The 15930-nt window shown below is 39.0% G+C and overlaps 1 protein-coding gene across 2 annotated transcripts; it reads left to right on the top strand.

The window, feature by feature from the left end:
• The first annotated feature begins 1681 nt into the window (after positions 1-1681).
• LOC127979433 (large proline-rich protein BAG6) lies at positions 1682-15646 on the top strand. 2 transcript variants are annotated; one of them, XM_052584893.1, is made up of 24 exons: positions 1682-2092; positions 2628-2718; positions 2930-3047; positions 3850-4079; positions 4208-4279; positions 4459-4581; positions 4706-4857; positions 6415-6544; positions 6630-6833; positions 6918-7146; positions 8042-8346; positions 8703-8781; positions 8921-9180; positions 9264-9546; positions 9705-9874; positions 10432-10485; positions 10570-10672; positions 10986-11110; positions 11200-11334; positions 11422-11490; positions 12491-12685; positions 12829-12936; positions 13036-13182; positions 14874-15646. In XM_052584893.1, exons 2-24 carry the CDS (start codon positions 2641-2643, stop codon positions 14967-14969), a joined length of 3465 nt encoding a protein of 1154 aa, XP_052440853.1. In that variant the 5' UTR covers positions 1682-2092; positions 2628-2640; the 3' UTR covers positions 14970-15646. The 2 variants fall into 2 exon arrangements, with proteins under 2 accessions (XP_052440853.1, XP_052440852.1); XM_052584892.1 differs by having other exon boundaries at positions 1684-2092; positions 8864-9180.
• The last annotated feature ends 284 nt before the right edge of the window (positions 15647-15930 follow it).

Below are 15930 nucleotides of genomic sequence, written 5' to 3'. Positions count from 1 at the left end.
TCAAGACTGTTGGAAGACCATTTCAGGTGACCACCTCATGAAGCTCATCAAGAGAAGGCCAAGAGTGTGCAAAGCAGTAATCAAAGCAAAAGGTGGCTACTTTGAAAAACCTAGAATATGACATATTTTCAGTTGTTTCACACTTTTTTGTTATGTATATAATTCCACATGTGTTAATTCATTGTTTTGATGCCTTCATTGTGAATCTACAATTTTCATAGTCATGAAAAATAAAGAAAACTCTTTGAATGAGAAGGTGTGTCCAAACTCTTGGTCTGTACAGAATTTACATGTCATTTTTGTGACAACATCACAACAGCACCAAAGTGAACCCCTTTTCCATCAGTTGCTGCATGGATAGAATGGCTGTAGGCTTCAACTCTAGAGAAAGAGAGAGCGAGAGACAGAGAGAGATAAATAAGAAACATTTGTTTAACATATTCAACTGGAATATATATATATATATATATATATATATATATATATATATATATATATATATATATATATGAAAAGTGAAAGTCCTTGCAGCATGTGGTGCATCTCTTCAATTCGGGCAGGGATTTCCCTTTTTGATTGTTATATGTATCTTGGAAAAGTGAGAGTGTACTTGTTTAGAATATTTTGAGATCATGAAAATATCCCTAGTGCCTTTTTTAATCATCTGTCCTACAATGAGCCTAATCGAATCCATAAAATCACTTCATATTGGCCATGCACAACATGACAGAAACTAACACATTATAGCAATGTATAACTGTATGTGGAATAGACCTGCAGATTAGACCAAATTGTAATAAACTATTAAAATTGCCAAATGCCTAGTTTACCATTGCAAAATAATGCCAAAACAACAGGCTAACACATACTGCAACTAGGCAGTCAGTGAAGTTTAATTATGAAATATATTTTATACCTAAATATGGTAAAACAACGACTATTAAGCCAGTATTCACTCTAATACATTAAGCTGCAGGTAAATCTAACAAACCTTACATCAACCATGCTCTTGTCATCTGATAAGTTTAATTAATGTGCAGGCTAGATTCACTTATAATACTTCGTCATTAAAACACAATTATAATTTATGAAATCATAGCCACGAATTAACGTCGTAGTAATTAATAAAACTAGCTCACAAATTCTTAATTTGGTGGGAATTAATTATTAATTCATAGGTAGCAGTTCTCACTATGTAAACTTTGCACCGTTTAAACGTTATAAAATAAAACTTAATTAAATATTGATACTCACCGTCTGGTTGCTGTCCACGTCGTCCATCTTTAATTAGTGTTGATTCAGTACAGTAGGTGGCGCTGTTACAAAAATACTAGGGTCCTAAAGCTGCGGTCACAGAATTGCGGTCCTGTAACTGTAGCCTCCGGTTGTGCAGGAATACCCTTCTCGATGTCAGACTAATTGTCTCATGAATATTAATCATGCGTTCGCCCACTGTGATTTGCTGAAATTAAAACGATAGGTTAGCTTGAGCCAATAACATTACAACTTTTACGTTAGCCCCGCCCACCGGTGAAAAAAAAAACAGCTGGCAAGGCTTCTATTTTGTTTTCCCTTGAATTTTCTGCAAATGAATCTGCTTAAATGTAATAGACGTTTTTTGCGTAAATGGTCTATTGATTTTCCTAAAAGCGCAGGGACAAATTAAAAAAAATATATGTCTCCCCAGTTTTGACGGTTGAGAGAGAGTAGGCAGATGAAAATAAACACTAGCAATATCTCTCCTTTACTGGTGATAGACTCATTAATTCATGTTTAACGTTATATCTAATACATTTTGTTCGTTTTGTCAACGTTTAAGAATAAATAATAAACCAAATAATAAATCAATACATTTAAATGGCAACAAACCAGGTCGATAATAGACGAACAAACAAATATATACACTTTCGGATTTAGATTTGTAGTTTTATTTTGAAATCGCAGTTTAGTTGCAGAACGTGACATCACTTCCTGCCAAAGCAACGTCTGGGATTAGCTAGCTGCTCAGCTAGCATGTCCCTATAGCTGTTGTGTAGGATAAAATTATAATTAAACACTTAAATCGCCGAACTGCCACAATTGTCTCTTAAAAGTAAGGTGTTTAATCATTTACATTTCTAACCCAGATATCCTCTGCTGCTATTCATAATGTAACGTTAGCTTTTTTCTAGAATGCACAACCGAGTCGCTTTGACTGTTGTTAGCTGCTAATATAGTAATGGTCTTGAACAGTAACAGTTATGTGTGGCTCTACTGGTCATATATAGATCAGGCGTCGCTATTTTGTTTATACACGGTATTAAAATATGGCTTGTGTTTATTTTACGGTTGTTATGATGTCCGTTATCAGTACTGTCAGCATCGCAGTGCTAGCAGCGCCCATAGACTGCATCAAACCCCAGCGTTACTATGGAGACAAAACGAGACGCTCGTGTTATAATGACGGAAGCAGCACTGCAACTATATTATGTTTCATAATACGCGGTAAAACTAGATTATTTTATTAAAATGAGGTCTGATTTATTTTTGCTGCCAGTGTAGATGATATAACTCATAGAGGTTAATTGCTAATACTAGTCCTTGTAATCATTTTTGGAAGCTTTCTAAATCTTCTCGCCTTTTTAAAGAAACTCTGGAGTCATGGAGGAACCAGGAGCTGTAGAGGTGACCGTGAAGACTCTGGACTCCCAGAGCAGGACGTTCACCGTCAGGGGAGAGGTGTGTGTCTGTGTGCTCTGTCATGATATTATCAGTCACATCATGTGAGGAATTTGTTTGTGCTTTGATTATTTTGTATGTAGCTAGCTAATTTAACAAAGTATAAACCAGACCGCTATAACAAAAGGCTGTTAAATGTCCTTTAAATTGATAAACCAATTAAGTTGGTTGTCTGTGTAATCTGATTGCCACCTCTTTTACTTTCACTCAGTGGACCGTGAAGCAGTTTAAAGAGCACATCGCTTCTGCTGTTGAGATCCCGGTGGACAAGCAGAGGTTGATCTACCAGGGTAAAGTGCTGCAGGATGAGAGGACACTCACAGATTACAGTGAGACACTTCTTTGTTTATGTTTTTTTGGCACTGGGGGACTGTTAACTGTTTCTATATTACTCTGCATGTAACTTTTTGGTGCAATCGAGCCAGGAGGTGGTAGACGAGGGACTGTTTTTCTTAGTGAGTCATTGAAACGTTCACTCAACCGTTTTGTTCAAAACACAAATTCATTCAGGAACTGAACGAGTGGCTGTTGGTGAATCGGAACAGCATGCTACTCTTTCTATTTTTGACCATATGTTTCTAAAGCCCCTTTCACACTGTGATTCAGGCAAATACACGGTGTCCTGGCAATTGTTCCCGGGTCGCTTGATTTTGCACTTTCACACTGCCAGTGATTACCCGGAATATGTGCGTGCGTTTCACACACAACCCGCAAAGGTCCCGTAATGACACAAGACATCAGGGCGTGACGTGTAATGTACGATTCGAAAAAGCTAGGCACTTTATACTTTCACTGAAGCTAGCAAATGATCTCAGTGTCAGTGTGGAAAGTGAGGAACAAACTGATCTCTGCTTCATTACAGTTTGCATATATCTGTTTCTTCTCAAACGTTGATCTGCCTTCAAAACACCTGGTAAAAGAGTCGCGCTATAACGTGCGTCATCTTGTTCACACAAAGCTCGTTCCGAGACTGAACCCGGCAATGTTACTAAGTCCCCGACCCGGGACCAATCCCGGAATCAATCCCGGGATGTATTTGCTTTCACACAGAAGGTGACCCGGCAATGTTCCAGCAATTTTCCGGGTCCAACATGCAGTTAAACATCTTTTCAAAACATGCTTTTTTTTCAGATGTTGATGGGAAGGTCATTCATCTCGTGGAGCGAGCACCTCCCCAGAGCAGTCAGTCTGGGGGTGGAGGATGTGGAGTTTCAGGCTCCTCAAGTACAACGGATGGGGGATCCACCTCCTCTCAGTCCTCCACTTTTCCAGGAACTCCACATGACCGTAATGCCAACAACTATGTAATGCTGGGCACATTTAACCTGCCTGTGAACATCATGGACCAACAGCAAATACAGGTTGCAGTGCTTTCCTAATGTGAAGAGACACATGTTTGCAACATGTGACCGCTTAACCTCAGATGGTCATTGTAATTCATATGTTAAAGGTCTTGTTATTAAAGGAAATGTAAATTTCACCTCTCTAGATGTCAGTGCAGCAGATGCTGGCTGGTGTTGGAGAAATGGGGCGTAATGTCAGAGTGAGCACCAGCACAGGAGTGAGTCATCCTTGCGTCCTCTAACTTCACCAACCATACTTGCATAATTATGAACATTATAAGCAGTGTACTGAATGTTTGAATTAGAAGCACTTATGCTTTGTCTGGTCACAGTCTGTTGTTTAAAATGAAAGGTTATCTCTGGACACATCTACAGTAATTTATTTCCTCTCTCACAGAGCAGTGGCTCTGTGGATGTCGATATCAACGTGGAGCAATCAGTGCAGAGTGAGCCCAGGATGAGGCTCCAGCTGGCTGAAAGCCTGCTGCGAGAGACACAGACTTTAATCCACAGACTTGAGGTGCAGAACAAATAGCTACAACCAACAAATAAAACTAACTTTCTGGATTTCTTAATTATATATCAAATGCCTTTTGGCTTGATGCATATTTCCAGTTAAAAGTAACTTTAACTTTTTGTTTCAGGGTCAGTCAAGTGAACCATCATTTCAGCAAGAGAACCCACATCCTCAGCCATCATCATCTTTCTCATCAGAACCAATGGACAGCTCCCCACCTCCAGCCTCCTCCTCATCCTCAGCTTCACAGACAGATGGAGCAACTCACTCTGGACCCAAGTAAGAGAAAATATTAGGATCTAAGACAAATAATATTGCCCATGATAAGGAAAAAGCTTTTAACAATCTAGGTAAAAAGCACGCACCAGGCTCTTAGAAATGTATTTCTGGTATTCATGTTGATTTTATATGCTTTATAGAAAATTGTCTACAATCTGCAAGGATATTTAGATTTAATAGCTCTAAAAATGTCATGTGGTGTAACCATTAAAGGGATAGTTCACACAAAAATGAAAAAAAATTACTCTTAAAGCTGCAGTAGGTAACTTTTGTAAAAATATATTTTTTACATATTTGTTTAACCTGTCATTATGTCCTGACAGTAGAATATGAGACAGATAATATGTGAAAAAATCAAGCTCCTCTGGCTCCTCCCAGTGGTCCTATTGCCATTTGCAGAAATTCATCCGCTCCCGGTAAGAAATCAACCAATCAGAGCTGTGGTCCGTAACTTTGTTTGTGTTCAAAATGTAGAAAAATTTATATAATAAGGGAGTACATCATGAATCCATTTTCCAAATCGTGTTTTTAGCCTGTCCTGAATCACTAGGGTGCACCTATAATAAGTGTTTATATTCGGACTATTTTAGATTGCTTCGGGGGTACCGTGGCGGAGTAACCCAGTACCTTTGTGATTCTTCATAGACATAAACAGAGAGAAGTAGATCCGGCTACAATGTTCTTCCGCAAGACGCAAGCAGTTCTGTTATTAACCGCTAGAGCGTCAAAAGTTCCCTACCGCAGCTTTAATTTACTCACACTCCATCCATTCTGGATGCGCAATAAGTGATTTTTTTTTTTCCCTAGTAGAACAATAAAAAATATTTTTATAGACGATATATTATGTCTCATGAAGTGAAATACCCGGACTGTGCTAGAAACTGAACCTTACTTACATAATTACCTGAATTACCTGAACTACATTAAGAGCAAATTAACCATCCCTCTAAGTAAAAAGTCTATGTATTTTCCTTAAACCTTGAATACACGATACAAACTTCAATATTTTTCAAGATAAGTAATTAAAATTTTTATATCATGATTATTCGTAATATTATTTTGGGGGAGACATTGATGTTTTATAACCTGAACCTTGCCTTGCCATAAAAATATAAAATCATGTGATATGCACTACCGTACAAGTTTGATGTAAGTTTTCATATTTTCGAATGTCTCTTATGATCATTAAGGCTTCATTTAGTTGATAAAAAGTACAGTAAAACGCTAATATTGTGGAATATTATTAAATTTTAATATACTTTTTAAAATATAATTTTAATACAAGTTTTCCTGCTCAGGAAATATTATTAAGTGTTGAAAACAGTTCAATATTGTATGTGGAAACCAAAATAATAAAAAAATCAGGATTCTTTGACGAATCTAAAATTTTTTATACAAAAGTTTATAATGTCACTTTTGATATGTGTCCTTGCTAAAAAAATAAAATAAAAAAAAAACTAATTGTCCCTGAACGTTGAACGGTAGTTTATCGTCATGTCTTTGGCCCATTAATTTTTTTTACATGTACAAGTCTAACTTCTTTCCATGTCTCAAAAGTCACCCCAGCCCTTTGGAGTTGGTGGAGGTTTTGTCAGAGGTACGAAGGGTGGAGGAGCGCCTCCGTCCATTCATGGAGAGAACACATTCCATCCTTGGGGCGGCCAGTTCTGCTGACTACAATAACAATGTATGCCCTAGATAGTTTAATGTTACATAATTGTCATACGCGCTGTAAGGCTTGTTCATTTTCTGAAAATGTATTTCTTGGACAGACTCAAGAACGAGAGGAGGATCAGCACACTCTCAATTTGATTGGAGAGTCACTCCATCTCCTTGGAAACACATTGGTGGCTCTGAGTGACCTCCGATGCAATTTATCATCTCAGCCACCCCGCCACTTACATGTGGTGCGGCCCATGTCACACTACACCTCCCCTGTTGTGCTGCAGAGTGGACCGCCCCATATTCCCATTCCAGTGAGCTAACCAACTATACATACAAAACTACTTTCATACTATTAGTATCAAACAGTCAGCCTCAAAATATATGTCATCTTCTAGATGAACCTGGGCTCCACTGTGACCATGATGGCAAACAGCAGACAGACAAGCGAGGGTCAGGCCCAAACCTCACAGTCCAGCAACCAATCAGAGCCTCAGGGTCAGGCACCTCCTCCTCCACCGAATGGAGTCAGTCAACAGATGGGTCACGGTCAGGGGTCTCCAAGAGTGATCAGAATCACTCACCAGACCATGGAGCCAGTGGTCATGATGCAGATGAACCTGGATGGTATGTCACCAACCTACCCAATCAGAAGCCCAGTGTTCTTAGCACTGTGATTTAGCCATGCTGCCCATTCCTGGTCTGCTGCACTTCACAATATTCCAAACACTTCTTCATCAAGATATGATTTTACAATTTAAAATAGTTGCTTTCAAAAAAGTAAACTGCCGACCACTGATTCAGACAGTGGAGCACAGGGCCAAAGGCAACAGAACCCCAGTGCTGCTGGAGAGACCGGTTAGTTTCCACCTGTCTCTAAAGCAGGTAAACCAGCCGTGCACACAGTAATGTGATAGTGTCTTAAAGAGAAAAATGTACTCAAAAAATACGCCCTCTTTACATGCACTCATGTGGTTCAAAACCAGTTTGACTTACTGTTTTACACTGAACACAAAACAATAAATGTTTTCCAGGTAACAAATTCACCATATACGTTATAGTCTTAAACGTGGGTTACCCATGGGCAGGGCTTAAAGTTCTCCGGCCCCATGCCGGATCTCCAGCGTGCAGTGTTTGGCTGCGGAAAAACAATAATCCTACCTAAAAAAAATATTTTAACCGCAAATTAGCAAAAAAATACAGAGTTATGAATTTTTGCCCATATTGCCCAGCCCTATACAGAAGTGTACTGGAGTTTTAATTAAAGTGTACTGGAGTTTTTTTTTTCTTTCTTTTTTTTTTTTAATAGCATTAACAAAAAAATTGCAAAAATTAACTAAACAGTTATAGTAAACAATAAAAAAAAATTGTAAATATATATATTTTTTGATATCGTTTTTATTTTAGTTAATGCTCATTGTAATACCTCAAATTAAAATTAATTTTAATTACCAAAAAGTTACATTTTACAGCAGTATTAGTAGTCAGCTTTCACTGACTTCTGTGCATCTGTTGTCTGAAGGCACCACAGCACCCATCCATGTACCAGGACTACCACCAGAGTTCATGCAGGCCATCATGCATCAGATCTCCCAGCAGGCTGTCGCCATGGCAACCGCAGCCTCTGCCGGACCCCAGGGGCAGCAGCAGGGCACTGCAGGCACTGGTGCCCAGAGTACAGACAGCCAGGCTCCTCCGCCACCTCAGGCCAGGGTGGTCATCACACGGCCCACATTATCTCCACGCATCCCCCAACCTATGAGCACCAGAGGGACCACCATCAACCTGCGGGCAGTGCCCCCCTCAGCAGGGCAACAGACTAACCAAGTATGAAGTTTTACGATAAAATATTGTGTTTTGGAGAGGCATAAAACCAAAGTCCCTTTCAAGGAAAGTTGGTGGCTATGTTTGCAACACCTCTCTAAAATCCTGAAATCTCAAAAACTGCTTGCCACATTCAAGATTTGTATTCGGCAAATACACAATTATATAGAGAATATGATTCATACTTAAATTACATATTTCAAATCAGTAACAAAATCTGACATGAACTGTCCCCATTAATGTTGTTTCTTATGCTCAAATGTTGTTTAAAAAAGCTTATATTTCATTGATGTGATGGTTTTACCATTTACCATATCTAATCTCTTTGCATAAAACTAAATTTTTGTTCTTCGATCAAGGGCAACCCTATGACGTCCTCTCCTCTCACACAGATGGTCAGTGGTTTGGTAGGGCAGCTTTTGATGCCATTGCACACAGGTGAGTGGTCTTTACCTATTTGGTTCCTGTTCAAGATCCAACATTACACAGCTTATAAACCTTCCATGTTTTCCATCATCAGGCGCCCAGACGTCCACTACCTCATCGTCCCATTCCTTCTCTTTCTCTACCTCCGCAGCTACCCCTTTCTCCTCCTCTATCTCCTCCTCCATCGCTCCTCCGTCTTCAGCCAACACATCCGGTCAGACGTCCACCCACACCACCAGTACGGCGTCCGTGGGTCAGTCCCATGAGGGCGTCCCAGGAGATAACCTAGCTCAGCTGCTGGGCTCACTTTTGGGAGGTGCTGGTGGAGGGGTGTCCGGGGCTCCTCCCTCCATTACAGTGACTGTTCCAGGTGTCCCTGCATTTATCCAGGGCCTGTCTGAGTTCATTCAGGTTGGTGCCTTTCAAAAGCAAATGGGGTTTTGTAGTCTGATTTTACCAAATGTGTTCATTTCAACGTCCTGTTTTCTTTGCAGTCAGGCCAGCCTGTGTTTTCTCCACCAAACCAGCAGCCTCCACCCTCACAAGCCACGCCCTCTGCCCCTTCAGGAGCCGCCCACACTACCGCCCCTCAGCCTCCCAGTGGAGGAGGAGAGACCCTCAGCCCCGAGCTTTTCACAGGCATCGTGCAAGGCGTCCTGTCCACAATGATGGGCTCTCTGGGTGCTGGTCAAGGCAATACTGAGAGCATCGCCCAGTTTATTCAGAGACTTTCCCAGACCACCAACCTCTTCACTCCTGGAACTGGAGATGCAGTGGGTCAGTTACTGAGTTTCATTGGCTCACCTCAAAGTTGCATTTGATGTACTTGTTAGGGATGCACAATAAAGATCGACTGATATATAATACACATCAGCCGATATTTATCGTGCATCCCTAGTACTTGTACTGACTCGCTGTCTGTGTTTATTTGTCAGGGTTCTTTGGAGATCTGCTGTCTCTGGTGTGTCAGAGTTTCTCAATGGTAGACATGGTTTTGCTGCTACATGGTAATCCTCAGCCTCTGAGCCGCATCCAGCCCCAGCTCACGGCCTTCTTCGTTGAGCACTATCTGCGAGGCCGAGAGCCCACCGATGCCAACATAGCTGTGAGTCTGAGCTCACACTGCTTTCATACATGAGTTTCATCCTCAATTGACATACTCAGTAATTTGGTCCAATTATGAAATTATCGTTGACTATACATATTACACACTAGTGTTCATTTTGTCAGGCATTTTTAATGTAGTCTTGGTCCTGTGACAAATGTACTTTTTAGTTATCATATTTATCAACCTTGGTCTGTTTTTATTTAGTGAAGTTTTATTCAACTAAATGTCTGAGCATTTTAGTCCAGTTTTAGTCAATTAAATCTTAGTCACACTTTCATCATGGTTAAGCTGATTAAAAATCAGAAAGACCATAGCAAGAGATATTGTCAAAAACATCAGTTATTGGCAACATTACGCGTATTGCGTTGGGCTAACTGAGACTTATCATAGCACTTTTGTTTAATTGCTCTTTTGTTGATTTGATTGCTTCTTTTGTCCTCATTTGTAAGTCGCTTTGTATAAAAGCATCAGATAAATGACTAAATGTTAAGGTAAATATTGTCACTGTACTAGTGTTTGCTCATGATACTAATGGAATGGTTTTTGTTGTTTAGAGTGCTGCTGAGGATCTGATCAATGGACTAGAGGAGTACATTGCAGAGAGTTTTGTAAGTCTTGTTTGCACCTGATTTATCCTGTACCATCTGTTCATCATAGCCGCTGACTAAGTCTCTGTGCTGTATCTGTTTCAGTCCACTGTGACTGTTCGCGAGGGAGTGGACATCATCCAAACCAACATGTCCTTCCTGAGACAACAGTTTACTCGCATTGCTACGCACATTCTGCGCTGTACAGGTGACCACTATACTGTCCACGCAAACACAGAGCCAAAAACTGCTCTGACCCCAGTATTTCAATTACACATCTTTATTCCTTATTTGGGGCATTTTTATATTAATAAATTCAATCAAGAATTCAAAAGAGATGATACAAAGGGCAAATGGAAACTGTTTTGTGGAATGGAAACATTAACTTTTTTTTTTTAATAATAATAAAAGATCTATTTTCTATTGACTTTTTCAGTGTCATTTTATTAGTATTAATTTTTAGTATATTATCATTTGTAATATTTTTGTTAACATTTGCTCTGTTTCTTGTGTCTTTCCAGATAACACATTTGGCCAGCGCTTGCTGTATATGTGCACCCAGGGTCTATTTGAGTGTTTGGCTCTCAATCTCTACTGCTTAAGAGGAGAGCAAAGAGCTTTAACCACGGTCATCAACCACCGAATTGTAAGATTCATTGACTCATCCTCATGAAGGTTGCTTGGTGATGCACTGAATGCATGTTTTGACACGTTCATGTTTTCCTCCTCACTCAGAGGAGGATGTCAGCTGAAGTGAACCCCAGTCTGGTGAACTGGTTGACCAGTATGATGTCTATGAGGCTGCATGTTATTTTAGAGCACAATCCAGTCACTGAAGAGCAGATCCAGCATTATGTCATCAATGCGCAGGTATTCACTCTCTCTTCAGGATTCACTCCCAAACTGAACCACAGAATACAGAAATGAATATGCTTCTATTATTCTTTTCACGTACAGAGCGGGTCGTCTCAAAGAACAGAGTCAGATACACATGCAAGCCAGCAGTCAGATAACACGAGTGTTGAGGTGCGTTTTAACTGAACGATATTGAGTCTAGTTTACTGGGGCATAGAAGAATGATTATTTGTAAATGAGCTGATAAAAACATATCAGCACATAAGTTTATTCACTACCATTCAGAAGTTTTAGATTGGTAAGACTTTTTAAAATGTTTTTAAAAGACACTTGTCTTTTGCTCACCATGGCTGTTTTTTATCCAAAATACAGCAAAAAACAGTAACATTGTGAAATATAACAATAAAACATTTATTTGAGTAATTTTTATATATTTTAAAATGCAATTTATTCCTGTGTTGGTGAAGCTGAATTCTCAGCTTAATTACTTCAGTATTCAGTGTGAGGGAAAAAACAAATTATAATTGAAAATTCAAAAGAGCAGAACTTATTTAGAAAATATAATAAAATTTTATAATAATAAATGTGTATTGACCTTCAAACCAGCATATCTGAATGAAAATTCCAACACAGTAATAAAGTGCATTTTAAAATCTATTCAAATAGAAAAGTTATTTTAAATTGTAATGATTCTCTCTCTCTCTCTCTCTCTCTCTCTCTCTCTCTCTCTCTCTCTCTCTCTCTCTCTCTCTCTCTATATATATATATATATATATATTTCGGATCATATAAATACAGCCTTGGTGAGCAGAAAAGCCTTTAAACAAAAAGCATAACTGATCTAAAACTTAGTAATTTTCTGTTTTATTTAAAAAAAAAAAAAAATTCATTGTAATTTTACTTATTTTTTGTGCTTTTCTTGTGATCATTATTTATAATAATATTAATTAATATTTTAGTTCTGTTATTTTTTTTAGTTTTCTTTATATTTCTCATATATAATTGCCATTAAAGTTTCAAAAATATATTAGTCTAGTTAACAATAACACACACACATCATAAGCAACTGTCCTTTGTGTACATCCTATCCCTTAGGCCTTGAACACATCTGGATGTTTGTCTGCACTATAAACTGTATGTCATAAGAGTAATAAGTGATTATATATTACAGATGGAAGAGGGTCTGTCCCCTGCTCCTGCCACCACTGCAGAGGAAGTCATGGCATCCTCAGGAGACACTGCTGATGGTGATGAGCCACCTGGCAGGCCATCATTAGAGGAGACTCGAGGAGCAGTAGCCATGGCACCTGTAGACAGGGAGGAGTCTGCTGGAGAGGCGGAGCCATGGGCAGCAACTGTTCCTCCTGTGAGACTCCATTGTCTGTTGTGATTTAGTGGATATGCTAAATGTTTATTTTATTAACTTTTTCTAGTACACTGACAAAAATAAACCAAAAACTGATATTGTGTATAATAATAATGTGTATTTTTTAAATATATGTTAATCAGGAGTGGGTACCCATCATAAGACATGACATGTTGACCCAGAGGAAGATGAAAGCGCAGCCGCCTCTGTCTGATGCGTATCTGCATGGGATGCCAGCTAAGAGGAGGAAGGTCTGTGTGTCATCTACATTCACTTAAAACTAGAACGCTGCCAAAGATCACCAATGCAAAATGAACCATTCAGTTAGAACTGCTTTCCTCCCTTCACAGACCACACAGGGGGAGGGTCCTCACCTCTCTCTCGCTGAGGCTGTTAGTCGAGCTGCCAGGACATCTGGTGTGCATCCAGTTACTGCCCCTGATAGCCTACAGGGGGAGCTAGAGACACCGGAGCTGCAGGAAGCTTATACACAACAGGTAAGAAACTAAAATCACACCTGATCTGCCCTGAGACACCTGCGTGGACCAGTGTTATTCAGGAGGCTTAAAAAGTCCTTATTTGCCCTCGGGTGAGTGCGAGCCAGTGCTTTAAACGAGCCAGGTGGGGCTAATAGCCTGGGATCCATTCTATATTTTCTAAAAATACGATCTGAGTAGCAGAGGGAGCTCCCGAAAAAAAAAAACATTATTATATTTTTATGACATATACTGAGCTAAAGTGTCAAGATGAGACTTATAAAATATGTTACTAAATAAATACACGGTTGCGATAGAAAATGAGAAGGTGACGTCTGATTTCTTCAAGTGGTCGTATCTACAAGGTTTACTATGGTAAAGTTAATGGCTAGCGTGGTAGTCTTTTGCATCACGTATAAATATTTTTGCCTTGACCTGCTCCGTGTGTAGATAGAGGAGATGCCAAGATCGATGTTTACAATCTCCAGACATGTTGAACGTGATTAGATGTAAAGCTGTGGCATGAAACGTTGCATGATCAGCAAAAGAATGATATCTTCCACAGTATTTTTGTCTCATTTTCCAGTACAAATATCCTTAAATCAAGACACCTTAACTTCAGATGCAGAATGAACATGAACCTTTCTTGTTTTCTTTTTTTATGAGATACATTTTTTGCAATTTTCAGATTTATCAGGATAGGACTGATCAGAACTGACAGGAAATGAAGTGTGAGAGAGATAGGGACGAGATCGGGAAAGGTCCCTGAGCTCGGGACAGCCATAGTGCAGGTTGACCCATAGTGCTATTGGTGCTGACAAGTTAATTTATTCTTACAACAACAAAATATCGGAACAAATATCTCTTGGTAGGGTCTGAAAACTTGTTTTGCATTTTTACTGAGTTCATAATTCTAAGCTCATAAGCAGATTTTATTTCAATATTTGGAAAATTACTAAAGAACATCATCGCTTTTTGCAGCGTGATCAAACGGTACAGTAACGGGTATTTCTAACTATTTTATATTCTTATATGACTTTGAAGTGTTGCTAATACAACTCATTTGTGTTCTCCCTAGACATTTACATTTAGAAATTGTTTTCCATTTAATCTATTCGGTGCTTTTGCCTTTATTTATATTTAATAATTATATTTAACTTTATTTTTATTTTATTTAAGTACTTAGCAACTAACTTATTTTAATTGCCATGACAGCATGTATCTCTCTATAAATATATTTTCATGGGATATTTATATTTTATAATATTTCAGCTTTATTTCAGTTAAATAAAACAACTTAAAAAAGTTTTCCACACTGTTCCTGTGAGTTTCAAAGTCTTCCCAACGAATTTGAATATGTACACCAGGGGTGGCTAACTCTGACCCTAGAGAGTCTGCAGAGCACGGCTCCAACCCTCATTAAAACTCACCTGCCTGGAACTTTTTTTTTTTGTATCCCTACAGACCTTGATTATTTAGATGTTTGATTAGGAAGAAGCAAAACTCTGCAGTACTGTGTCTCTCCAGGAATGACATTAGCCACCCCATATACACACACTCAGCTTAGGTACCATCTCCACAATCCCACATTATTATTGCATAATCATAGCTACAAATTTAGACCACACCACACAGACCACACAGATTGTGATCTTGCTCTCTGAATTGCATTGGACATTTTGAAACCTTTTGCATCCTTCATTGTCTTCCAGGTGAAGAGTGATATAAAGAAACGACTGAGTGATGATCCAGACTACAACCACCAGCGGTTTCCCAACACGCACAGAGCTTTTTCTGAGGACTCCTAACACATCAGCTCTGTTTACTCTGTCATGTCATCTGTCAAACATAGTCATGACCATGACGTCTCGAAGGATCGGCCAATAGTGTCTCGTGCATTGAGGGGTTCCAGCTGTTTTGAAATCGGCGAATGACACACATCTCAGATGTCTGCCATTGTCAAATGTGTGGATAGTGGCTTAATATGGAGCCGGTGAACTAGACCGGCCATGAAGGCAGGAGAAACTAAACTGTCTTTCCACTACGTGGCATCCATTTGTCGAAAACAGCATCTTATAATCTTAGTAGATCTGTAGACTCTGACAGGATTCATATATATGCCCCTGTCCATTGTAAATTAGCTGTACATTGTTGTAATAAGTTGCTTTAATAATGACAGTAATAGCAGGCACATAAACATGAAGAAAACCTAAATTTGTTCCAGCTTGACCTGCTCCGTGTGTAGATAGAGGAGATGCCAAGATCGATGTTTACAAGCTCCAGACATGTTGAACGTGATTAGATGTACAGAGCTGCACATTCATCACTGAGGACTGGAAGAGTTCGTCATAGTCATGCCATACAGCTGTTATTTGTATTTCTTGCATGCCAAAAACATCTTGTTTGGCTCCATCATCTTGTTCATGAATGTGGCTGTTACAAAATAAAAGGTTAAAGTCTAGAATTACTTCTAGTTTTAAAGAAACGGCTGTCTCTGCCTCCATGTGTTTGGCCATTTACATTAAAGAAACTCCTTTGCTATGGTTTAGTTTTTAAAACAAACACAATGACTTCCATGTGGTTACAAATTGGTATCTCATTACTTTAAGATAGAAAACTGTGATACCCAGGAAATTAAATAATTTGGAGAATGAAAAATGTAGCATTAATTAATATTGTTTCTTCCATGTTAAAAAAATAAATAAATCTATGTTGGTTTTTGTTATCAAGAACTATAAACCTGCATTTGTCCTAAGTGCTAGCTGAACA

Source organism: Carassius gibelio, chromosome B19, assembly GCF_023724105.1.
Source record: "Carassius gibelio isolate Cgi1373 ecotype wild population from Czech Republic chromosome B19, carGib1.2-hapl.c, whole genome shotgun sequence".
NCBI classification, from domain to species: domain Eukaryota; kingdom Metazoa; phylum Chordata; class Actinopteri; order Cypriniformes; family Cyprinidae; genus Carassius; species Carassius gibelio.
Note: the sequence above shows the minus strand (reverse complement) of the source record. Positions and strands in the feature narration are given on the sequence as shown.